The sequence below is a fragment of the Protomyctophum bolini genome, assembly GCF_963924005.1.
Source record: "Protomyctophum bolini genome assembly, chromosome: 6".
In the NCBI taxonomy this organism is placed as follows: domain Eukaryota; kingdom Metazoa; phylum Chordata; class Actinopteri; order Myctophiformes; family Myctophidae; genus Protomyctophum; species Protomyctophum bolini.
In genome coordinates this window covers 20,927,052-20,954,778 of record NC_137867.1, presented here as the reverse complement: position 1 = coordinate 20,954,778, position 27,727 = coordinate 20,927,052, and the positions used below count along the sequence as shown (strand labels likewise).

At 42.2% G+C, this 27,727-nt stretch overlaps 1 protein-coding gene across 2 annotated transcripts in view; it reads left to right on the top strand.

Annotated features, from left to right (window-relative positions):
* The window catches only part of grid2 (glutamate receptor, ionotropic, delta 2), a 603,942-nt gene that overhangs the window by 81,613 nt on the left and 494,602 nt on the right, over positions 1–27,727 (top strand). For both annotated transcript variants that reach the window (XM_080765357.1, XM_080765356.1), the window contains exon 2: positions 26,422–26,577. In XM_080765357.1, the coding sequence (XP_080621483.1) occupies positions 26,422–26,577 (156 nt within the window). The remainder of the gene's footprint in view (positions 1–26,421; positions 26,578–27,727) is intronic.

Genomic DNA, 27,727 nt, shown 5'->3' with positions numbered 1-27,727 from the left:
TGCTTGCCCACCACTGCGGTGGTTGTGGGTTAATGTACCGTGGTGCATCTGGCTTTGGGTTAGGGTTAGAATGTACCGTGGTGCTTTGGGTTAGGGTTACAATGTACCGTGGTGCTTTGGGTTAGGGTTAGAATGTGCCGTGGTGCATCTGGCTTTGGGTTAGGGTTAGAATGTGCCGTGGTGCATCTGGCTTTGGGTTAGGGTTAGAATGTCCCGTGGTGCATCTGGCTTTGTCCAGAGTCACTCTATAGCCTACATAACTGGCCCATGTTCAGGGGGGAGGATGCCGGACTTAGCGGGTCATAGATGTCATTCTACAGGCTGGGAGGGCACCTCTTTTATCAGTTTATCTGTTTTTGGTAAAATAGCAATTAACACAAAGCTCTAGTCTAGACACTTCAGGTCAGGTGAGGTGTTCTAAGAAGGGCTTTAATGGATGATACTGACATCATTGTCTATTCACAGCTTCAGAAATATATTATACATAAACCGAGTCATAGACCATCTTCCTTTTAATTGCTTTAGTTTCAGTCTCAGCGTTTGTTTACATTCTGTCCAAAGTTAACCTGGATAATTGAGTAAATATTGGCCAAACATAATTGTGTGGTTAATAAGTCATAGGCATTAATTTAACTGAGTCATGAATGAATCTTTTCTCCAGGTAGTAGTATTTTCTAGCTTTTCAATACGCACTTTAAATAAAGCAATAAGCCATGAGAGGTCTCAGGTTACCGGGTATTTTACAATGGCTGGGAGGCGTAGGCAGACCCGACACGCAGCAGAGGGTCTTCTACCCTCCCAGCCATTGTAAAATACCCGGTAAACTGGGGCCTCGAGTGGCTTATTGCTTTTCTAAAACGGTTACAAACATATAGCAATATTAACCTAATAAAACTATTCAATTCACAAAAGTAGCTACGCTTTGCGCCACCAGAGCGAGCCACATCACTTCCTTGTTTTGCTCTGCAAGTAGGCTACAGTATATGACAGGAGAATAGCGCTTGATGTCTTTACGGGGCTGCCTGTAGCCTCACAGTCATATGAGCCGGGCGGTGCTTAGACGCCCGCACAGCATGGATTTGTAAGGCAATCAAGTGCAAGTACAGCTACAGAGCTGCGGAATCAGCTGGGAATGATATAAAGTGAAGGTGTGGGTTATCGGTGAAATTTACAACGGTCACGTGACGGTAACCAGCCAATCAGAATCAAGTATTGGGACTAACCGTTTTAGAAATGCATTTTACACACAATGATAATGTAACTGTGACAAAGACCACACCATTATATTTAGTGTGTTGGACTTCCTATTGGAATTTTAAGTCTGCAAGTTGATATTCATGCCATACTTAAACTAAAGGTGATGTAAGTGTTTTATTATCAGCATACTTGTGTTAAATAGCTCTTATATTCTGATAGTAATCATTGCTATAGATTTTTTGTTCAGTAGCAGGGATGTCCCCGTCTCTCCTGCACTTTAGTAAACAGAAAATGCATTTTCAGGTCGGGACACCAATTTCATACAATCAGGAGAGAGAACTCATTGGAACTGGAACACTAATAACCAACATGAAGCTGATAAATGAGTTCGCTCACCTTAACATTTAGTTTCTGTTTACTAAAGCATACTGATTATGATCGTAATGAGTAAAATATCAGAGTTATATTTTCTACGTTTGTTTCCACTTCTTTCCTGTTCTTTACACCTGACTAGTTTTCAATCTGACACACTGAGATTTAGGCAGAGTCATTAGACGGAGGAGAGCGTGTATGAAGGATGGCTTTGTGCTCAAAGTAATCAAAAGGAAAAATGAAGTGAAGAAAAGAAAGAAAGTGTGTTGAAGAAAGAAAATTAGCTGTGACGTTTGTGTTAGTATGTGTGCAGAGCAGTGGTAGAGGCAGAACATCCCCCTGGGAGCTGGAAAGTTCCTTTCCAGTTATTACTTTCTCAAGTGTCCTTGAGAAAGACACTGAACCCCTAACTGCTCCCGATGTGCTGGAGCCTTGCATGGTTCAGTATGCGAGTGTAGCATGAAATGTGCAACAGGGTTTTGCTATGGTGTGTGTGGGTGAATGCCAAGTATTGTGAAGCAAATCTGAGTGGTCGGAGACATGGACAAAGTGCTATTTAAATGCGTTCCGTTTACCATTCTCAGTACTTTGTGCTTTTCAGTGTAAAAACTGTAAATCGATACAAGCTTCAATAATCCAGTGCTTTGGGAGCTGTAGCTGCTGAAATATGCATTTTCTCAAATATCATTGATACGTGTGGGTGCGTGCGTGCACATTTGAGAGAGTTGCTTGCTTATGTCGTGTGTTTTCTTTTTTTCAAGATTTGTTTTTGGCTTTTTGCATTTATTTATAGGGAACAGTAGACAGACAGGAAAGGGGGAGAGAGATGGGGCAAACGCGGCAAAGGCCGTCAGGCTCGGGAGTCGAACCCGCGGCAAGCCGTCTGGCTCGGCAGCCTAGGTACCCAGACGGTTGAGCTAGAAGTGGAACAAGACAATAACAATGTATACAAATAAATATTGGATATAAATAGGAATTAAATAAAATGGTGTAAACAGAGCTGTGTTACATTAACACTTTGGGTAATACTATCTTCTCTCTCTCTCATAATTCCTCTCACTTTCACTCAATCACACTAAGTTTTTCTCTGTTGTTCTCGGACAACTCTTCGGCCTGCGTACTGTACTAGTTATGTACTGTGCTACATACTGTAGTGCTGCCCTGCATTGGGTAGTACTACTGTATAATACTGTACTGTAATGCATATTAGTGTACTGTACTGCACTGTTCTTGTGTAGTGCTGTACTGTACTGTGTACTGTGGAACAGTAAGTGATGGAGATGGATTAGACTTGTCAGGATTTGTGTGGTGGGGTTTGATAGCAGCTCCCAGGAGATGTACTGTAACTGCACACACAATGACGGGAGAGCAAACTAGTAAGTGAGTAGAGACGGAGAAGAAAAAAGCATGGAGGGGAAGGAGAGAGTGAGGGAGGCGGGGAAACCGCGTCAACGCTTCCCATGTCCAGAGAGACGACGGTCTTGTACACTTTGTCCCTTTTCTTGGTTGAAATAATTAAATGTTCGATTCTAATGCTGTGGTTCTCTAATCCGCTTTAATTAGACACTAATTGGAATTAGACTTCATTTGGAGAGGGAGAGAGGGGGGACGTGGGGAACAACAGGGCAGTGGAAATTGATTTCCTGTTATTGTTGTTGGTGTTGTTGCCATTTGTTTAAAAAATAAAATCCTAAAGCCAAGTTGGATTCTCAAGATGGGTGCATGAATGGCTTTGTATCAAACATGAATCTCTCCCATCAGCACAGTAGAGGATCCAAGCAACAGGCTTAAGAGAGAGCGGATAGATACTGCAGGGAGAGCAGAACCTGGGAAGCATAGATAATACTGTACATGTACTGTATGTACCTTACAGTACCTTACCGCATTGGCTGCTGCTGCTCATTGGATCGGCCCTTATGGGCTGGTCAAGCTGCGCCTCCTAAAACGTGTATTGAAGCGGGAGGTCTCTCCTCAATTAAATTCAATAGACCCGCTGTCACTGCCGCAGATGCCTACTTGGGAACGATGCATGTTTGAACAATGTAATGCATGTAAGTCCGTCTCTCTTTTTTGCCCATATTGTAATAGAGGGTATGCAGTGCACGTGACATCATCGTACCTGGAAGTTATGCAGGAACGCCCACTGAGTGGCAAAAAACTAGAGAGAGACACACAGAGAGAGAGAGTATGTTTGTTTTTATCTTTGACTGCTGACTGTGTGATGAACTGCCCTTCAGGGATAATAAAGCTTGACTTTACTCCAGGGAGGGAATGAAGAAGTGGAAAGAATAGATGGAGTTGAACAGGGTTTTTTAACGGGGGAAAATATCAGAGACAGAGGGTTGGGAAAGAATTAAAAGAGGGCAAAGCAAGAGAAAGTGTAGAATGTATCTTCTCTGCACACTGCACGCTCTCAGCAATTTCATGTCTCAATTATTCATGGTATATGTTGGATTTTCTTCCAGAGTTGTTTGTGCAAATATGAAACTAACCCAATTCTGAGCCTGAGCCTCTGCATGTTCTCATGTTGACGATATGACAGGTCACTGGAGTTTATTTTTAACTGTACAAACATGCCCTGGAAAATAACATGCAGGAAGGTTGAATATAAATAGTTTGCAATGCTCGTTGAGTTAGGAGATACAGTGGTATTACCTGAATTAAATCTTCACTCCACTAACTTAAAAAATAAGAAAGTATTCAAAAGTACAAATTGCAAGTACATTTTCTTTTTAATTGAAATCTTAGCACTAATAGCCAGAGAATGGTCACAGAATTGAGTCGATAACATCAGTACTATGATGTAATATTTAGCAGTGGTCACACAGACATGGAGAGATTTGTGGAATTATAGATATTTATGGACATCCACTGATCCGACTGACTTTAATACCTCTTGGCACTCGACTCCCTTGGGTCCATCGCAATACACTAAGATAAAGTCGATCAGTTGGATGGTCCTTTGAGAAATGCATGGGACTGAGATTCCGTGCATTTGTAGATGTACGTGTAGATGTTTAAAACACTTTTTTAACCAATCTGTATGGTAGAGTTAGAGTATGTTAATACAATTTAACTAGCATGTCTGCAGTGTTTGGAGGTGATCTCCCTACTCAAGCATGCATGCGCATGCAAGCATGCTCTTCGACCTTCGGCCTGGTGGAGACAATAAAGTGTCCCCTTAGTAGTTGTTGGGCAACACATTTGCATATACCTGAAATTTGTCCTCTGCATTTACTCATCCTATGACAACAGTATTATGAGCATTGCATGGGAAGTGCAATTAATATGGCACCAGGGGAACAGTAAGGGATTAAGTGCCTTGCCCACTGTAACGCATACACTGGGTGAGCTGGGGGTCCAACCGGAGCCCTTTGACTGTAACGCATACACTGGGTGAGCTGGGGGTCCAACCGGAGCCCTTTGACTGTAACGCATACACTGGGTGAGCTGGGGGTCCAACCGGAGCCCTTTGACTGTAACGCATACACTGGGTGAGCTGGGGGTCCAACCGGAGCCCTTTGACTGTAACGCATACACTGGGTGAGCTGGGGGTCCAACCGGAGCCCTTTGACTGTAACGCATACACTGGGTGAGCTGGGGGTCCAACCGGAGCCCTTTACACTGTAAAGCATACACTGGGTGAGCTGGGGGTCCAACCGGAGCCCTTTACACTGTAAAGCATACACTGGGTGAGCTGGGGGTCCAACCGGAGCCCTTTACACTGTAAAGCATACACTGGGTGAGCTGGGGGTCCAACCGGAGCCCTTTACACTGTAAAGCATACACTGGGTGAGCTGGGGGTCCAACCGGAGCCCTTTCCATTCCCAGACGGCCTCTCAACCCACTTATTTATTCTACGGCTGTCCGTGAGTTTAGTTCACATGCAGCCACCTATTGTACTTTGCTGGAGGTGCTTATTGCTATGGATACCGTAGCCTACGCATCTTCATATAAAATGCACCACAGAGGCACACATCTGTTTTACATTACATGAAAGCACAGCATTTCTATGAATGGAAACATCTATGCAGTTGTTGGTCTATGGTCTCTACTGTCAGCAGAGGAGTCCCAGGTTTTCTCTTACAGTGACATTTCATATTAATTCTCCACTATCCATGACAATGCCCTGAATTCCAATTCAGGGTAAATGGTTTATGTCCATTGTGGTCCTCTGGGATAGGGGGCTGTTGTAGGATAATGGCGCATATAAGGAATGTTAAAATAGGGAGTTTATTCTGTAGAACTGTGATTTTCAACCTTTATAATTTCATGGACCCACAGTTTGATAAGCTTTAGTCCACGGGCACATTTATTTATTTTTGTTTATCTTTGGGACTAACTGAAACCCCTTCAAGGACCCCTTGGGGTCCCCGGACCTCATCTTGAGAATCAGTGCTGTACAGCAGCAATACAAGACATCACACAAAGCTGTAGCCAACATAAAACACATAAAACTAAATGCAGTTAATCGATCTACAGCATTACTTTAGTTTTTAGTCAATAAAAAAATCTAAAAACAAACCCACACTGCACGCACGTTGATTATACAATTACACAACATAATTTCTAGCTGTTATAATGAAGCTGACTTGAAGCCTCATTCTGTGGCGCAGGAGGCATTCCATAAAGCTTCAGCTGTATACAATTCCAATGCTCCCATCTGTTTATTGTTTCATGTGGATTATTGTGTTATCTATGCAACCACCAGAACACCTCTATGTGCAAATATAATTAACCAATATGCAGTGGCGCAGTTTTGAGCGCTGTTTCCTCACAGCGTCATCAGCACCCATATCCTTAGTGGGGTTGTTTCCTCACAGCGTCATCAGCACCCATATCCTTAGTGGGGTTGTCCAAAGGGCCTGTCTAGTGGTGTTTGCATGATGTTCTCCTCGTGTCTCCCTGTGTAGGTCGTTGGCACCGGGTATAAAATGGGTTACAAAATCGTTAACCTCGCGTCATCAGGCTTTCCACGTCGGAGGAAAGCCTGGTCTGTGTTACAAATTAATTTTTAGCAAAAGGCCGATGTACACCTCAGAAGGCTAGTGACAGGTGTGTAGGGCATTAGAGTATTAAAAGAGAAACATCGACCGAATAAAGAGCAACATTTTGGCAAGTGTCTGACAGTGTGCGGGACCTTTTCGTCATTGTTTCTCAAGACAAAGACGAATATCATCCACTCTCAACCGGATCATAAACCCGGAAAGGAATACCAGGCTACAAGAATGTAGACAATACATGTGCACGCACACATGCACAGTTGCACACGCACATGCACATTCAATTATTCATTCACACTTACTTGCCCAGTGACCTTTGGGCTCTGTGCTCTCCTCTGAAATCTTGTTCACAATCTAAATTAGATGTATGAGCAGGCCGCGGCTTCTCTGAATCAGTGAACAGAGGCGTTTGAGATGTGGGGCTCCAACTCTCGTTTAATATGGGGTTACTATAGAAGGCAATGTTTGCAATTTGGTCAGTCATTATCTCTGCCAGGCCGAATGCAGGGCCGAAGAGTAGATTTTCGGCCCTGTGTGTATCCACGTGGCTCACCTTGCAAACTACTGCTGGTCAGCATCAACTGTCTTGTAAAACGGATTTTGGACACTTGAACAGTATGAAAAATAAGAAATGTTGTGAAGAGACACTAAGCATGTATAATACAGTATAATATTGCACAGAACCAGTTATAAATATAGCATTATGACAGGTTATACCACACAGATTGTTCTCCATATTGAAGGCATTTGATGTGGTTTGAATCAAACCCGAAGGAAATCACCAAAACAAGTACAGTGAAAGTGTTCTTGACCCAAAGATTGAACCCCCACATTGAACGTCAATGTAGGCTTGGTACTACATTGTACCACTGGTACAATGTAGGCTTGGTACTACATTGTACCACTGGTACAATGTAGGCTTGCTACTACATTGTACCACTGGTACAATGTAGGCTTGCTACTACATTGTACCACTGGTACAATGTAGGCTTGCTACTACCTTGTACCACTGGTACAATGTAGGCTTGCTACTACCTTGTACCACTGGTACAATGTAGGCTTGCTACTACCTTGTACCACTGGTACAATGTAGGCTTGCTACTACATTGTACCACTGGTACAATGTAGGCTTGCCACTACATTGTACCACTGGTACAATGTAGGCTTGCTACTACCTTGTACCACTGGTACAATGCTACTCCTAGTTATAAATGTGTGTAAATACATTTAATTAATTACATTTGATTAATTAAGGCTGAGAACAATCGAACAGACCAGAATTGAACTGACTTAAAGTGAACAGACCTGCTGCTGTTATTGTCCTGCTGAACCCTGCAACATGTATATAATGTCTGCTGCTGGACTTAATATCTGCAGATTCCATATGATTTTTTTCTACTAACAGTACAGAACTGCTTTCAGCAGATATTTGTAATAACGTGGCTGAACTCATAATGTCCAATGTGTAAGTCACCTTAGTCTGCCATTTTGAGCTTACTTAAAGGGCCACTTCACCCCTTTTGCATCCAGATCTTATGTTAATGATGTTTGGAAGACAAGATACACTTTCCTGGGGTTTTTATGTGGGTAATATGTGTTTTTAGATATTTTAGTATTTCAAAGTGTCCATGGGCTCCATGATGTCATGGATACTGGGCTCACTTCTTTCCTGGACTACAATTCCCATAATGCTTTGGTCCACTGCTCCTCCTTGTGGATAGGGGAGGGCTGTCTTCCTGAGACAACATGATGTAGTCCAGGAAATAAGTGTCCATGGACATCATGGACAATTTCTTGTCTCCCAAACATCATTAAAATAAGATCTGGTTGCAAAAGGGGTGAAGTGGCCCTTTAATACTGCAGGCTGTTCCCTAAATTAATCTAGATTAAAATGGCTCATTTGAACTCTGCTGAAGGCATTCAAAATGTGTGCGCTAATAAGGACCAGAAGTAACTAAGTAAGTCCTTGAGAAAGTGTTTCTCAGGCCAGGTGGCCCATTAGACCAAGAGCCCTAATTATGGATATTAACAATACAACTAGCCCATTAATACCTTATATTTCATATTGTGAGCTTGTAGAACTGTTCATTCACAGCCAAGTCTAGTCATTATAAGCTTGGACTTATACTGTAAAAAGGACTTGTATATTATATATTATATATCTTTAAAATATTGGTGGTCCTTGACATGAAAATGTTTGAGAACCGCTGCTCTAAAACAACATTGGAAAAGGATGTTTGACAGTCGGCACTATAGTTGCTTATTTTAGACTTATTTTCTGACTTTTTCGGATTTTCTGACTTGATCTGGCCTGTTAACATTTTCATAGACCTGGTTGCTTGTTTCTCTCTCACAATTACAAATTGACAACCTTGAAAATAAAGAAGAGGATCCAAGGCACTCTGTTCCAGTGAGGTGAAAAAAAGCCTTTATAGAGGGTATATGCATGCTTAAAGTGAATGGCACATCGAGTGGCAAAGCAACATGCAAAGGGATTTTAACATTGTTTAACGTTGTTCAATGCAATCAGATACGACTTTTATGTTTGGATCTATGGGCTGTCAAGGCCAGAAAGTAGTTTTTTGCCACTCGGTAGACGTTCCTGCATAACTTCCGGTTTGATGATGATGCCACGCGCATACCCTCTATAGTTCCTCACTGGAACAGAGTGCCTTGGATCCTCTTCTTTATTTTCATGATTTAACCTCGCCAACGAGCACCTGTATTCAGTTCAACAAACAAAGGACCACGGCAGCGCTCCCTTCCTCTATTCAACGTTTGAAAACAAACCTTTTTTGATGGGCGCTAGTCCCTCCAACGTCTGGCTTTTTTTTTTTTTTATGATTTGTACTTTATTAATTTTCTTTTATAAAACATTGACAAAGACATAGACAAAGCACAACCAAAGAAATACATAACAAAACAAACTCATAACAAAACAAAACAATATTACAGATGCACAGAAATATCCCGCAGTCCACCCCAGCCCCAATTCCAGACATATTCCTTCAGAGTATTTTTCCAACGTTGCAGCCCGTTCAGAGCTCACTCATAGCCAGAAACTAATCAGAGTCCTGATACATTCATTTTCATATGGTAAAAGCCCCACTTTTGAAATTACATCATATACAGTAGCAGCCAAGTCTATGGACTTTTAATGTTTGTTTAGAGCACTTAAGAAAATAAGCCAAAGGCTATGGACTTTAATGTTTGTTTACAGCAGTAAACGTAATGTGATACAATACCAAAGGAGCGAGGCGCCCCTCACTTCAAACGAGTGTGATTTTTATTTCTTAAAAAAGGAGATATTATTAAGTGCTTAAAACTCCTCAAATTATGCCCGAAGGAGAAAATCGGATGCTAATGCTTAATTTGCTGCAGTTTGAAGGAAGTTCTCTTCCAATATTCAATTTAATTTGAATTGCCTTGCACAACTATTTCTTGAAAATCCTTCTCTTAAGTAGCCTCTTGTTATGTAAACTGATACAGTGGAAAATGAATTTGAATTCATTAGCTATAATTATTCCCTGCAGAGATTTAAAAAACGCTTTGACACCATAAGTAAGGGATTGTGTTAGTCCCCCCAAAAAAAAAAATTATACAGTTGTCGACAAGGCCAAGTCTAATTTTACATAGTTTCCCAAATCAATCCATGTCAAGGCCCCCCAAATATTTTATTTTGAAGAAATAAAGAAGCTCGCAACTCACTATTTTTAATAGCCATAGCCTCTGTGTGCCCCTCACAGTGCATGATTGATTGATTGATTCATTATTTATTTAAGTGTCATGCTTCCGAAGAAGCCCAGCCCATATGGACTTAAAGGACACTTTTTACAGTTTACATAAACAATGACAATAAACCAACATGACAGTTCAATGTCATGTCACAAATGATCAAGTGAATACTAAACTGAGTAATACACCCCAGATCTTTACAAGGCAGATTACATAATTATACAACATAAAATAAAATACACCATTAGGCCTGTAACAGGAGACACATGTACCTACTACTGTATACTTGAAGAGCTGGGATTGTCTTCTACTCCAGGCTCTAGAAACAAACTGGGCTGTCCTAAATACTTCATTATTAAATAACCAGTCTAACCATCATCTTCCCAGAATAGTTCAGGATTTTCTTGTTGCATTGCCTCAGTGCATTATGCTTTGATGCGTTGTGAGCATGCTACTTTAGACTAGATATGAAATGACCAAAATAGGGATGCCAGGTTGAAAGTGATTAAACAGGCACAATTATGTTATGAAAAAATAAGAATGAATAAAATCATGATATACTGTATATATATATATATTTTGGTGGAGTGACGATATTAGTCAAATAATGGCATCTTATTGACCAGTCAGAACTTATAATTACGCCACACTCTCATGGAGGCAGATAAATATAAGCAAAAGGAAGATTTATTTTACCATTAATATTTAATCATCATTGGTTTGAAATGATTTAAACTGCACATTAAAATTGCAGAGCTCTTCGTGTTGTCTAATGCTGCATGTTTTCTACAGCGGGGATCAGTGTTTCAATAATGCAGTATGTATTCATGTTAAGAATATTTTTTTAATAACATATTATTGTATGTCCCTTTTCATTTTTAATTAATTCAATTTTAACTAACCTCATCAACACTGTACACTCAAGACACTGGCACCCTTAGATCTTCATATATGGAGCTGACCCGTTCTGACATTCCATATGTTGATCTGACCTCATCAAATCCTGTACACTCAAGATATCTGGTCAGTACAGAATTCATTGTCATGTTGATCTGACCCCCCATGCCAAAGCGCCAGCACTCGCCCAGCAGTCTGCCGTCGCCCAGGCGGATGCCCTAAGGGGTCTTACTGGTGATACAGTAGCTGTCTGTCAGTACACTTTGGTACTTCAAATACATTTTGATGCCATTGCATTTGTACTTCACTAATCACTAATTTCAAGTAAAATATTGAATACGTGCCTTTTACATGTAACAGAGTATAGTTTTATTTTCGTGGTATTACTCATTTTAGTAATTTACTTCTTCCACCACTGCTGTCTGGCCACCTCTAACATTGATCTCCTGGCTCCTGGCTGATGGCAGATTTGAATATAATACACCTGAGGAGTGCTGGATTGTATTATATCTTGCCTGTGGGTTGACAGGGGGCTTGCACTTGAGGGATTACACCACAGACGCTCCATTGTGTAGGATAATTAAAATCAAGCACCCCCTCCATTGATATTTGAACTCTGTTGAAACTGAATAACCCATATGTCAGACTAAACTGAACTGAAATACACACATGTGTGCATGTGCAAACTAACACACACAGGGCACACGTACAGTACATTGTATGTAGCTACAGTGTACACACACACACACACACACACACACACACACACACACACACACACACACACACACACACACACACACACACACACACACACACACACTTTCATATAAGAAAGGAAGCAATCATGATTCATGTTCAGTGACAGCTTCATACATAAATACATGGATAAGATGCACATACTGTACACCTTTACACAGACCCACACACATGCATGCACGGCGCATACACACACACACACACACACACACACACACACAAACCACAATGACACTTACACCTCCGGTACTCAGCTCTGCAGGCTGTCGGATCCTGGGGGCCACCCGACTTACTGCTGTGATGAATAAAACAACAGCCACACCAATCTGTGTGTGTGAGTGTGTGGGGAGCGATTCTGTGTTCTGCTGACATGCTGGCTTTTAAATGAACTTCTCTGGCCGGTTGGGAGGATGTCAGTTTTTGTCCGGCTGATACGTGTACTTGTATGTGAATGTGTATTGCAGCTCTGCCTATGCCTTTGATGTGTAGAGGTCTGCTGCTCAGCTGCATGCACTATCCGAAGTCAGAACAGAAGCAGCAAACTTCATCGTGTACTAGTGTTGGATAAATGCATCCAATTATGCATCCATTTTGTCGGCTTATTATCCAATGTTGCTGGTTGCTGTGGAATCTATAATATTAACATCAAAACAAAAGCCTCACATTAAGAAAGTAAAGGCTTAGGCAATTCCATGAAGTAGGTAATAGACTAGGTAAACCATTCATCAATGTGATGGTGTCATCAGACGAGACGTCGCAGTTTACTATGAAAACCTGAATCTCCCGACAGTTGGTTGGTCGGTCACGCCTCCATATATGGTCACGCCTTGTGTCATCACGCCTCCATATGGTCATGCCTTGTGACATCACGCCTCCATACTGTATATGGTCACGCCTCGTGACACATCATGCCTCGTGACATGTCACGCCACCATATATGGCCGTCTCCATATGTGAAGATCACGACTCTGACCTCATTGGATCATCACCTAGATCTGCATACAGTATATGGAGCTGGCCAGCAACTATATCTGATCTCAAACCTCAAACCTTTAGATCTCCATGTATGGAGCTGACCTTTTCTGACATTCCATATGTTGATCCTTCCCAACCCGTCCTTCCTCTTCGATGTCTCCCTTTTGACTGATACCTTTCCATTCAAACGAGTCGTCGACAAAAATTGGACAATAAAACGTTCATGCTGTCTTAATACTGTTTTTTAATTTATCCCACGATTTTGCAACCCATTTTTCACCCAGTTTCAATTATCGTATGTAAACCTGGGCGCTACACTTCCTCTGCCAACCTGTGGGGGCAGCGGACTGACTTCATGCTTCCTTCTATGCATGAGGCTTCTTTTCACCTGACAGGGGAGAGTTTCCCCAGCCGAACGTTATTTCCCCTCCATCAGGCGACCTGGCTGGTCAGCGGGAGGTAGTTTAGAAACTGGGATTACTGCATGTTTTTTGTGAGGGTACCCCTAGGGTACACGTTGAGAACATGCAAACGTCTCACACAAAGGCCCTTTCGCCAACCCTGCCTCGGGTATGGGACACAGAGGAGAGAACACGCCCCCAGTGCCCACAGCTTCCACATCGAACCCAGGACTTTCTAGCTGTGAGATAACAGCACTACCGACTGTACCACCGCGCCCCCTTTAATACTCTCCTTTGTCATAAGACTGTTATTTATTTAATAATAAGCTGCTTCTAATAATTACAAATAATTAAATAGTTATATGAATTATATTTCCCTCGTTCCCTCAAGATGTGTTGCTCTAGAACATGCTGCATGCATTAGGACTTTTACAAATTACATTTACAGCCATTTAGGTAATTACCTGATGTCCTGATATGCAGATGTGTGCATAAGTATGTGCTTTCAGTTTGCGTATGGTAATGCTTTGTGGCATATAATATGCCATGCAGCATAATGTGACATTTATGATCATGAGCAGTAATATGGTATTTTAATAATCAAATGGAAATATCAAAAACAAACTCTATAGCCTAAAGGTGAGACCTTGACAAGCACATAATGCACACACTACTAACAATCACTGCACCCTCACATGTGTGCACAGATGCATACGTAACTGCAACTTAACCTCTTCTCTGACACTCAACGTATGTTCCTGTTTATTGCGCTAGACGTATATGCATATTGTAGCGTTTTAAATGCACATTTTAATTCCAGTAGAATGCTAGAAAATGCAACCATGAATGCTGCAGTAGTCCCATTTGACCTGATTTCCATTGGGAACAGCATGTCTCCTCTCTGCACTGAATCCCAGTCCACCTGATGGTGGAAAGATGACAGAAAATGTCCCCAACGTTGTCCCCAGTGAGAGCCTAATGCATTTCATATGGTTTACACATTCAAATCCAGTGTTAATGTAACACCTTTTACTTAGTAGCTGTAAATATTGTGTGAGATACATTTGTAAGTGCATGCACGCACGCATGCATGCATGCACGCACAGTGCATGCACCCAAGCACAGTGCATGCACCCAAGCACACGTACTACACACACACACACACACACACTCCACAGTCTCCACCTTCTATGTGCTTATTGGAATTGATGTGTGGTGTTTCTTGTGAATATATCATGATGAAGCAGCACTGTACAATTCATTATAGTAGACCATTACAACTGCATGACCCACATGCATACACACTCTGTGTGTGTGTGTGTGTGTGTGTGTGTGTGTGTGTGTGTGTGTGTGTGTGTGGTGTGGTGTGGTGTGGTGTGGTGTGGTGTGGTGTGGGGGGGAGGAGAGGAGAGAGCACTATAGAGTTGTCCATTGCTAATGGCTATGCAGATGGCGGATGCTTTTATTACACTGGTATATGCCTTTATAGCTGTACTCACTGCAACTACCAGAAATGAGGTGTGTGTATTCTTAGAACAGACATGCATCTGGGCAGAGTGACAGTCAGAATGAATGATAGTGAAAATTAGGACAACAGGGAAACCCATTCTAGGGTTCTAACTTTGCTTTATTTACTGTGTGTGTGTGTGTGTGCGTGTGCGTGTGCGTGCGTGTGTACTGATCGATGACAGAACAGGATGAGGGCAAATTGTAGATACACAACTAATGAAAAAGGAACAAATGAAATGGCAAATAAAGCAGACAGGAAATTGTGTGTGCACGCTCACTGGTGTGCACGTGTGTTTGTATTGCACACAGCAGCCGCACACACACAAATGAACACATAGTGTTGCTTTTCAGCAGATGCATTAGTGTGGCTATATTGATGATCTGAGTTAATCTGTTTGGCTGTTGTTTAGAGTCATCATATCTCTGCCTAGCAGCATTTCAATGTTATGCACGGCCCGTTTATTGGAAGAAATGTACTGTACCATCGTGTCTGTATGTTGGAGTGTGGTTCTATGGCTGGGCATTTGGATAGATGTGTTCATGCGCATTGCATATGCAATACAGTAAGTGTGTGGGTGTGATGTTATTATCTCACCTCCATCGGAGGATCTCTGCTGCACCAGCAGCGAGGAAGGCCGTATTACGACTACACTGTCAAATCCTCCATTTCAATCTAAGCCTGAGAGCGTACAAATGTAACCAAATGGACCCCGTAAGTGTTTTATATGCAGTGCAGTCAGAAGCAGCTTGTTAATAATAAAACCGGAACAGGACGGACGGACGGACGGACAAGATCTTTGATAGCGGGACAGGAGATGAAAAGGGACCAGGAGAGAGCGAGGAGGGGGGGTCAGAAGAGGAGCAGATGGACAGCTAGAGGAGCAGTAGGAGGTGAAGAAGAAAGAGAACACATGGGTAGCCATTTTAAATGTGTGGAAGGGGAGGTGGAAGGTGAAAAAGAGCAGGTGAGGGATCAGATTTCCTGAGAACACACCGGAGAAGGGAGAAGGTGGGAGGGCAGATGGTGCAAGACGTCTACCACAAGGAGGTGAGAGGAGAAGAGGAGGAAGGGCCCTAACATTCTGCGATATTCAGGAAAGTAAGCTTCTAGAGTAGACACATAATGCTTGGTGCTTACTTCAACTGAGCTGGCCGGGTACCCGACAAAACTCATTTGGGTTTTATGTTTTCAGCCGTGAAGTTTTTAAAGAACTGCTATCTCTAACATTTAATTAATATAAATTCTTATTTTCTTTCTTTTTAACTGTCTCTTTTTGTGAAGCAGCAATTCCGAACTTACTTTAAAATAAAATATTATTTTAACCGTTCTGTATGGCAGAGTACAATATCACTATAGGCAGCACATCTGCTTGGAGGTGGTCTCCTTAGTCTTCCATTGAGAAATGTTGACCCTGGTGTCGGAGAGCACATCACATGAGGCTCAAAATTGCAATATCTTCCTGACAAGTGTTCCTTGAGTAGGACCCTTGCAGGTCCATTTCATTCCATTTCTCTCTCATCAGAGTGGTCCTTGCAATTAAACTGCAATTAAATGTTTTGTCTGCAATCCAGTTCACGGTTCCCTCTTGATTGATTGTAAGTACTTAATCTACTGCATGAATATACTGTAACTCTGTAACAAGTCCATACACAATAGCTCACTGCAAGTAAGACTTATAGGACTACAAGAGAGCCACAAAGAGAATGCAATGAATGTGTCAATTATTAAGCTATGTACAGTAGGTGAGGTTGGTTGTGCAGGGCCGGGGGTGGCTTGGGGCCCAATGTGATATCCTTTCACAGGGTCCAAAATCCCTGACGGTGCCTCTGGGTGGGAGAGATAGAGGTGCATAAAGAGAGAATAATGAATAAATTAGGGAGAAAGAGAGACGTGAAGGAGGAATAGAGGGCGGCTGTAATAATTAGTGTAGAAATCGGAACAAAGCGCCTGAGATGAAGTGTGGAAATTAGAGGTAAGTGGAATAAAAATAGAAGGGCGTGCCTCCCCCCCAAAAAAAGCTATGTAAAGAGAAACAGAAAGGTTGAGGGGGGGTTGGGACAGGTTGTATTGGTTCTGTATTCTGGCTCAGTCTGAGGTTGAACTCTTCATCAAAAGTAAAATATTGATATGCCCCTAAACCTGGCCGTAGGCCTAAGTTTAAGCACAGCATTAGCCTGGTTGTCTAATCCCTGCTGGAAGGTGTGAACGGAAGGTCAAGGAAGAGGCGGAATAAGGTGCCATGGCTCAGTGCTGCAAGAGACAGGTTTTTATTGACTGTTTAAATTATAAATATTAGGGCATGACACGGCAAAATACAGCAAGCACTGAGGCAGTTGCATTGTATAAACAAGAAACACACTGGCCATACTCTCCTTGGCATTTATAGAGAGCGCTTTCCTGTCAGGCTAGCCATGCTGTAAGCTATCCTGTCAGGCTAGCCATGCTGTAAGCTATCCTGTCTGGGTTAATGCCAGAAGTTCCGCTGTCAGAAGCTGGTCAAACCTGGCTCCATCACAGCTGAATCAGCTCTGTTCCACAAAGTGGCCACACCAGACCACAGGCATAACATGTTGTGAAGAATTCTACTTTTCAACAGGAATGCATTATGTAATAGGTCTGGGGAAAACCTCAGTGTCAGTACACCCAGGTGCTGAATTAAAATCTTGTCTTTTGACCTGTGAAAGGTACTAATTATTTTCCTGACTGACTAGCTACACAAACATTATGGCTATTTGCCTATACAACAAGAGCACAAAGTCCCTGTTTTATTGCGAATGAGACAGTGTTGGTCGCGGAGTGGATGATAGAGGATCTACTGGACACACAACACAACTCTCTGTATCAAATATGAATGTATTCCAAGGCAGCAACACGTCGCTCTTCCTTGGCCCATAGTGTAAGGCAAGATATCACTGGGTATAATGGGTAATGTATTGTGTCTTCTCTTAAAGTCAATGGCATGTGGCACAGGGATTGGTTTCATTATTGTAACGCCCAAACCACACCTATGCATAATGTAACGGAGGTAGTAGCAGAGGTGTTTTAGGGATTTAGGCTGGGTGTACAAGATAGCAATTTTTACAGGGGAATGCCTCTCACGCAATGCTAAATCCCCAAATTACGGATTTAGTGCCTCTGACGCAAGATCAGGCCCATAGTGTTTTCACCCCACTTTCACATGTCGACTAATCTTATGACGTAACACTCCAATGCGACTTGTATGGCCTGATGACAGGCCAAGCAAGGCAGAGAACTAAACTCATTAGGAAAGAGTGCATCCTATGGACTGGAGGGACTGCGATTGGCTAGTTCAAAATTGTTATGCCAATTGGCCGACAAATGGTGTAACTTCCCTTAGCGACTCAGTCAGTCACTCAGCTGGCTCAGCGAAATTACCTTTTATATGGCTGACCCCGCTGTTGCGTTCCAGCCAACTATAGGTGAGAGAGTACAATACAACATGAATTAAGAGAAAGGTGCAAGTCGATCCATATGGCAGAGGGGGGAGAGAGTAGGCAAAGAGATGGATGAAAAAGGTTGGAGGAGGAATATGCGCCGCTATAGCCTTGAACGTGGCTGGATTTTGTACAGTGTCTGACATGGCAAAGGGAGAGCGAGTTGGTGAAGAGATGGATGAAAGAAGAGAAAAGGCACGGTAAGGGGACGGTTAGGAGGGATATATTCTAGCCTTGGCCTTAATTGGCTGGACTTTGTGTCTGACAGTGACAAAAGGACCGGAGCACTGAGGGGACTGTAACTACACCTTCTATTGGCTCCTCACCTCCTTAAATGTGGAGCAAATCAATTTACATGCTTATAATGGGTAAAAAGAGCTTACACCTCTTGCTTTCTACATCACTAAATAGCAGAGCGAGCACTGAAAACTGTCCAGTTAGTGTCTATCTATATGACAATTATTATAATAATTTGTGATAATTAGGCTATTTTCAATTGTTCAATTCCATGTACTGTAGTTGGAAAAGGTTAGCTTCAGCCTAAACTAGTTTCTTTCTCTCTTTTTTCATGGACATGAATTGTTTTTTTAGATTCATGACTTTTTTTTGTTACTATATGTAAAAAATTATTGCCAATGAACCATCACGAAAACTTTGTTTTCGTGATGGTTCAAGATTCAACCATCAAGGTGGGTTTATTTGACACTCACTCATACGGGCACATTAAGCAGTGAAATGCTGGTGTGTTCACATGATAAAACATGTAGCTTCGTATCAGTTGCTGTGCTGTTCATTCCTCCATTAACTCTATCTCTACCACTAGCTGTTAGCATAAACCCCAGTTCCCAGTGGCAGCATACCCGTTCACTTTAAAAAGTCAGAGTTTGCCCGCCCCCCACACACTCTCGCTACACACACTCTAGTATAATTGGAACACGCACACACTCTTTACCTTTCGTCAGAAGCTTTTACATAGCGGCAGCATCGCGGTACAAAGGCACAAATTAAATCCGAAATGTGTAGGACAGCGATCCTAGAATCCGATTTATGGAGGCTTGAAAATCCTCCTTTCAACTGCTTATAGTATACGTTGCGGTATGTATATATACAGACCTGGGATATGACGCCACCTAGCGTGGACGTACATATAAATACGGAAAATAGTTAAGAATGGTTCATGGTCCAAGTGTGCTGCCTCAGACGCGAAGGCCTGTCACAATTACAAAATTATCACCCAATCCCATTGGCAATACTATTTGAGCTAATTGCAGTTATTTTGCATAATCATAATCGTTTTATCATTTATATGTATACAAAGAGCTGGATAACATTAACATTCATGTCATATTCCCATCATTACTTACATGTCGTTGTCCGCACTCTTAATTGAAACACTTTTTTGAAACACCATTTTGGGCATAATAGGCAAAACATTTATTTGCTGAGAATTGATTTACCGTCGCATACCTACAGACACAGAAGCAGCCATTCACATGTACCTACTACCTACTACCTAGTCTACAAACAAGGCATCTCTTATTTATACAGTATGAACCTACTGAATACATCCACAACGTTTAAATGTTTTCTTTCAGTCAATCGTTTCCAAGCCTGGCCTCTTAATGAGCCAATCAATGATAGAAGCACTTCAACGTGGGTGCAGTCATTTTGTCAAGTTATGCACGGCCAGTCTCGTATACTCTCCCGCAACAGGTCAAGGAGTGCATGGACGACGTCATGCACTCACACAAAAGCTCCGTCTCAGGAGGGTATGACATCTGTCTGTCTGTACACACACATTAATTCTAAAGCGTTGACACCTACGTCAAAAAAGCCTATGCTTCAAACTCACACTCTAACTAGTGTAAATCACAGCTGTGTGTGCATGCATGCTTGTGTGCGTGAGCACACGCATGTGTTTGTGGACTTTTGACACTCCAGGGTGATAGCCTCCGCGATTCATCATCATCATCACTCAACACCACCGCCACCTTGCTTCCATCATCACACCCAGACAGCAACACTTATGCCGGCCTTGTCTCCCGTCTCCTATACATCACTCACGTACGGCGTACGCGCGTGTGTGGGTATGGGTGTGGGTGTGTGTGTGTGTGTGTGTGTGTGTGTGTGTGTTATACTGCAAGAAATTGTGTATTTTTGAGCAAAGTTGTATTAATTTGTGCCCACATTTGAGTGTGATTGTTTATGTCAATGGGCGACTGGTGTATTCATCATCTGTGTGTGTGTGTGTGTGTGTGTGTGTGTGTGTGTGTGTGTGTGTGTGTGGCGCCATGGTCGTTATCCTTGTCAGCCTGTCAATGTTACGATGACGACCTCCTTTCCCATCGCTGTCGCTGTCACATAGCCGCCACACAGCCACACCCTTAACAACAGGTGTGGGAATGTGTGAGTGAGTGCAGGCGCGCACACATACTGTACATATCTCTACGTTCCATCATCTTCCATATCATTGCCTGAGGATAAATGGACCTCATCCATGTCCAAATCCTCTGCAGCATCTTGTTTTGAGTCATCAATTAGAGAGAGAGAGAGAGAGGATAATCATTTATAATGGTGGTGCGATGGCAGTCTCTACTAGCATCATGGGACCAAGTCTGAGGGACTGTATCGTATTAGATTTATTCAGTTTCTTTCTGTCCTCTTCTGACATGAAACCATTCCTTCCTAATAATCAGCCTCTCACTCATCCCGAAAATGGTGTTACTCTGAGAATACATTGGCTTAATTACACGCCCTTGATACAGTGTGAGAACATAATGGCTCTGCTCCGGGTGTTTTGTGTGCAACATTGTCCCTTTTGTCTGCCTGAATGGCGCTGTTGGATCCTGTACACATTCTAAGATCACTGAGCTGTTTCAGCATGTGTGGCAGGAAAGGTTGGACAATGAAGTTTAATTAGAGTTGTGTGACTTTTACACATGGATTACAGTAGGTATTGCCTTCCCGATCTATAATGTTCATTCAATGAGGGGCTTTCCAACCGTCAACACTAATAATAATCAGATAGAATTTATGTTTTATATATAAAATAAATCTGCCTTTATTGATAGCAAGTCGACAGGAAACGGGGGGAGAGATTCAGCAAAGTTTGTCAGGATCGGGACTCGAACCCAACACACACTGTCAGGCTAGGATTACCAGCCTAGATGCCTGGACCGTTAGTCCAGCCCAGGCCAGGAATTAATGTTCATCATGCAGTAGAAATAAATAAAAGGACTAAGCCCCTTTTATCCCTGTACTCAACCTTGGCCGGGATAGCAGTGTTTAAAGTAGTCAATTTTGATTGAAGTATCAACAAGGGATTGAACTGAGAGATGGTGAGGAAGGACTGGGAGGCCAGTGAGTAACTGTCCTTGCAATGGGAATTCTACAAATGTAACAAAATATGGAGCTTCCTGATTTACAAATCATGGATTGTGTTCCTGGTTTACACAAATCAGCGACACTGTGCTGATTTACACAAATTATCGATTGTGTTCCCACAAATCTTACTCAAATTGGTGATAGTATCCTGATATATAAATCATGGATAGCAATAATGACCTGATTCAATCAGTACATTTTTCACAAATGTCCATTTTGTACCTCACCATTCTGTCGAGAACCTCCATCAAGATAAGGTATTCAGACCTAAGTGGACAAATGAGTTATTTATCACCTCTTTATCAGCATAAGCAATTAATTAATACTGAACACTTGTTCAGTGGCGACGTTTTAATCGATAGCACTTGGCCAATTGATTTGGTCCTGTTACTTTTAGCAGTCTGAATCTGTTCAAAATGACCTCTGTTGTTGATGTTTTGGAAATTAGGTGGTGATTAGGTATTTCACATTTAAGAGTGGGTGTGTGTGTGTGTGTGTGTGTGTGTACGGAGCGTGCCTATGCGAGTGTGCGTGAGTGCTTGCCCGCCCTTGGGGTATCTGTGTGGAGCTTGATTCTTAGCCTTTATTTCCTTGGCTGATTTATGTTATGACGTTTGCCTTTGCTCTCACGATCACAGAAGAGAGAGAGAGAGAGAGAGAAAGAGAGAGAGACAGAGAGAGAGAGAGAGAGAGGGTATCAGTATGCAGTGATACTCTGCTACTCTAATAGGAATAGAAGGGCAGACATTAGGTCATCCTCCACCCTGCACTCGTTTCCTCCCCTTTACACGCACACACATTCCTCATGAGCATCTACACAGTAAAATCCTTAGTGTTATTTCAATTCAAAATAGATTCAGCTTGATGAGCGCCCGGGGGGAGGGACATTTTAACATGTGTTTGCAAACCCGATCTCCTCTCTATACCCACCCACTGCACAAAACTGTACATTTGTACACACTCGGTTACAGATAAATACATTATCAGGCAGGCTGTTGATGGTCTCTTGGAGAGATTTGTATGCCATACCCAATTTTGTGTGTGTGTGTGTGTGTGTGTGTGTGTGTGTGTGTGTGTGTGTGTGTGTGTGTGTGTGTGTGTGTGTGTGTGTGTGTGTGTGTGTGTGTGTGTGTGTGTGTGTGTGTGTGTGTGTGTGTGTGTGTGTGTGTGTGTGTGCGTGTGCGTGCGTGCACTGATTTAATCACAGCTTGACCCTGCGGAGGTGGAACAGCCATCAAACCCAGGGAGAACGAGTGAGCAATTAAGAGAGCAAGGTGGAGAGAGGGGTGGAGAACATGGTTTACATCATTAATTGATCACATATTTTAAGGACATAATTAACGTTTCAGTATACTGTTGCTGTTGCATGGCCAATCATTGGGTTCTTATAGGGGGGGTGGTCGGCGACGTGGCTATTTTAGGTCACGGAGCATTCATTTAAGGTTGGGTTTCTATGGTAATCTGGACTCCACATTAAATGTTTCTGTATACTTTTTTTGATCAATTGTTCAGATCTTGTTGGGGCTCATTATACATAGACAACATAGATACAACATCCTGTCATGTTTTTATTATGTGCAGGGCAGAGCACCTTGATCTTGTTCTGGCACACATTTAGATAACTGAAAGGGCAAGTTTGACCATATTGAAATGTACATGATGAGTCATTCTATTGATTCTAGGATGTGGAAAATCAGAGACAAAATGTGTTGTGTGTTGCTCACTCTCTAGGAACTGGAACATGTCTGCCAGCCTACAGTATGTAAAACAGGAAGAGATTTTCAAGCGGTTTGGAGAGTAATCTCTCAACACACAGATTTGTGAAGTGTTATCCTAGGATATTATGTCTTATTTCCACATGTCGTCCTCACAATAGAACCGTAGGATTCACTTTAACACTTAATATACCCATTTATGGGCATGCCAATATATTGGGTATAGGCACTAATGGTGTCAGGGGTGGGCATAAAAGGGACAGGTATAGACGGACAGATACAGAGAGCTCCATATACTGTATGTGGTACAAAAGTGACACTTACAGACAGAGGTGTACAACGGGTACCGACACTATGACTCTGACATAGCGGTCCGATAGGCGGTGCAACACAGCCCCAACCATAATGTCCTAAATTTGCAAAATATTTTTTGGAGAAATGGCAGGGTTAAGTGGTCACCACAAAATGTGTTGAGCTACAGTATTTCCACTATACTGTAAGCCTACATAGCTATAGGGCTTTAAATGGGTAAAGTTTCCCTTTGATTATGTTCTCCATCTTTGTCCCTAACACCTTCCTTCTATCCTCCATCATTTCCCCTCACATGTATTAGGTTAGTCACTCAAGCAACATGGGATCAAATGTATACCAATGCAAGAAATAACTTGAGATGTAAAAGGTTGCAATTGTTCATTCTCACAACTCACAATTCATGCCTTTTTATTTTCATTCAGTGGTGGAAATATACTGATTAAAGCAGTCTTCAGCAACTCCGCTCTCCTCGTCCTCCTATGTCCTGTTCTAGCTAAACTCCCCCCCGTGTCGTGGATTTGTTTGCGTTTGCTAAAATAATTCACAGCGGTCTCATTTTCAACCCAATTGAAACGGCATTCATTATTCAGAGGTAATGGAATAGTTAAGGAGTCTGTACTGTGTAGTCCTCTGCTATTTATCTGCTTGGCCTGTTTATCTCACCTCATCTAAACTGCATGGAGATTGAAATAGCCAAGACTCAATCAGCAGACGGGTATTTACAGTAGTCAGTATGTTGATGATTCAAGGATGTTTATTTTATAAGGCTTTTTGATTAGCAGGCCTCTTGCGGTGCCTAACTGTTAACTGAAGTCAAATGGGATCTTACTGCGAGATTGGGGATTTGAACCTTGACTGTGGTACAATTTTGATCAGGCAGATAGATTGGAAAAGTAATGTTTGGAAAATGTACGTCATATGTAGACGAGCAAATCGGCTATTTTGGCCAGAATTACACTAGAGGTTCGGCACATCTAGAGTTCTAAGTCGCACCACCGATCCGGCCGTTATGCCCATATATGGACATCTCTGTATCTGTCACTGGCCAGGTTTACATGACCCTTTTAATTCAGAATAAAAGTTAAATCCTATTAAAAGTTGTCATATAAACACCTACAAAAACTGACAGGATTATTCCGATGTTGAATGTGATTGATTTTTTTTTTACTCATGTATAGACTCATTCGGATTTAAGTTCATTCTGGTCTTTCTGAGCATGCTCATTGTGTCTCTCTCTCAAAAATAACGAGTGACCTTGATGCAATAATAGTCAGTGCCCTGGCCGTGCTGCCTATTTTCACACCCAATCGGACTTTTAATAAAGTACAAAACCTTCCCAGCACAGAAGAGGACCCGTAGCGGTTTTTTTAAAGACGTACCGGTAAACATATATGCCCACGCCCATATCCAACCAGAAGCCTTCCCAGCCCCAAAGCTGCTGCGGAATGAAATGATGGGATTTAAAAGTATCTGTAGGTCTTCAGAATTAATTTATTCAGAAGTTTTTATTCTGAATGAAAAGGCGTCATTTAACAGCGGTAACTGTCAGTCCTAGTCCGTTTTAAGCCAATATATGCAGATCCCATTAATCCTGTTTGCCGCTGGATCCAGGCCCCCAGAGCGGCTGGCCAATGTTAAAGCCGCGAAGACCCTACTGGCCAAAGCTGAAACTGCAGGATGTTCATGGAGGTGGACGGACGTTCAGTGACGTCAAAAGTGTGTCAAAGTTGAGCTCACGCTCGAACCAACCATAGAGTTATAATGGTACTTCCGGCAGACTTCTTCTGGGTGCTTCAAACGCCACTGTGCAACTTCCATTGAAATGAATAGTTGGGGGTGGGGCTGACCCGGTTTCTAGATTATACATAACAATAATCGAGTCATAGTGACATGAGCTTGATGATGACGTGTTCTGCCGGCCCCGAGGGCAAAAGCTATACACATTTTTTTCCTCCCTTCTTCAAATTAAGAAAATGTGCTGTACCAGACAAGGTTTCTACATTGGGCTGCTTGGAACAAACCTGAAAACAGCCCCTTCCTCAAAATGTAGCCAGTTTGGAACAATTGATTGGTGATTCCTCACCAGTGTATGTTATGCTTATATGCATGTACCGTATGTAGCCTACTTACACATAGACAGTAGACACACATACTGTACATACAAGTACAACAAGGCTTATTTTCTGGTCAGTAAAGTACAGTTAGAAGTGCTTCACTACCCTGGCATAGATAATTTCTGGCTCATTGGCTTTACAGCGGAAAAAATGAGGAAATTAGGGACTAAAAGGGGAGAAAGGAAGAAAGAGACAGATAAAGGGAGGGGGCACATTAGGTTAATTGCATGCGTAACAGACCAAAGCAAATAGACCAACTAAAGGCCTGTCCTTTTGGTCATAAAAGGTCTGAGGATAAAGTGCCTGTGAGTCTTAGGCTGGGTATCGTTCAGGTTTGTGACTTTCTTTGTTGCCATGTTTGTAGGCGACTTTGGGCTTGTTTTAAGTTGCTTGTAAATATTGGTAGTTGCGAGTTGCATTGTTTTTTTAAGTGTATTTACTTATTTGGGTTTTATTCCTAATGTTGTTTAAAACAGTGGTTCTCATGTGAAGGACTCCCAAATTAATATGTAATCGTCTGCGTATCCGCATCTGAAAACATTTTCTGCTCACATTCACAATCTCTTCCTCTTTTTCTTTTTTGTCATGGCAGGCGCCATCTTTGATGAGTCGGCGCGGAAGGACGACGAGGTGTTCCGCTTGGCGGTGGCAGACCTCAACCTCAACAACGAGATCCTGGAGACGGAGAAGATCACCATCTCTGTAGAGTTTGTTGATGGAAACAACCCCTTCCAGGCTGTACAGGAAGGTAGGAGGACCGTCTCAACACAACTTCTGACATGTAATGAAGAGGTCTCATCGAGACAGGCTTCCAGCACACACTGAGCAAGGAAGGATACATTTAAAAATCCTTTAATATGTTGGCAGGGCTATTACATATTGAAATTATAAAATGCCCCTCAATACCGACTGGTTTCGATACCATCGTGTCTTCTTCAAGGCGTGGCTATTTAATACACTATTAAATAGAGGAACAACTTAACATGCATAAGCCCAAATCTGACAGGAGCCACTGGTCCACTCATTTCTTCCCTTCATTTTATCAGGTTTGACAGGACCTGGGGTCAACATTTTCCGCTGTGCGGGATAATTAGTGTTTGAGTCAAGACAGGGCCATAGCGTCGCAGTCCCTCCCCCTTTCAGAACGACGAGTGGCCCAGGAAATGAATCCCAATGCATTTTTCCCATAGGCTTTTCTTAAAGTATTTATTTAAAGACTGTTAAATGACTTTGTCACGATCCGAGTTGGCTTTGTCCGCGGCGTACATTGGTCATACATTTATCAAAACTCAAAAATAATGGTGTCAATGGAACTTTTCCAGGAATAAAAATGTTTACTGCAGAGTGGGAGGAGGGTATAAACAAGAACAAGGTCCACAAGACTGAATGTTTATATTTTCCATTGCTGCTGTAGAATACATCTGTTTTCAAGGTCACTGAGTTCCTATCGCAACACGCTAAAAAGAAAGTTCCTCGATTGTGTCAATTCTTTTTATTTTGTCAACTGAAATGTTTTTCTGCCAACCTAAAGCTGGCTCAAGGTTGGGTCAGGCAGATGGGGATAAGATGAGATGAAAAGAGACAACATTAAGCCTCTGATCATTTCCCCCTGCATGGTACCGGCTTGACTCAACTTCAGATGATGTAACATTTTTGACAATTTCTGACACGAGGGTTAGTGTGGTTGACAATTCTGTTGTTATTATTATCTCGCATAAATGTCTGTCTACATTTCTCAAAAGAAAGCGTATGTAGGCCTATATGTATTCCGTCTGACCAGAAGCAGGGATAAAACTTATCCCACTGGCGATAAAAATGAATGACCAGAGGTGGGGTATCAAAAGCAGAGGCAATTAACCCACCCCTTTTGGTGTTTTAAGCATTATGTCATATTTTAG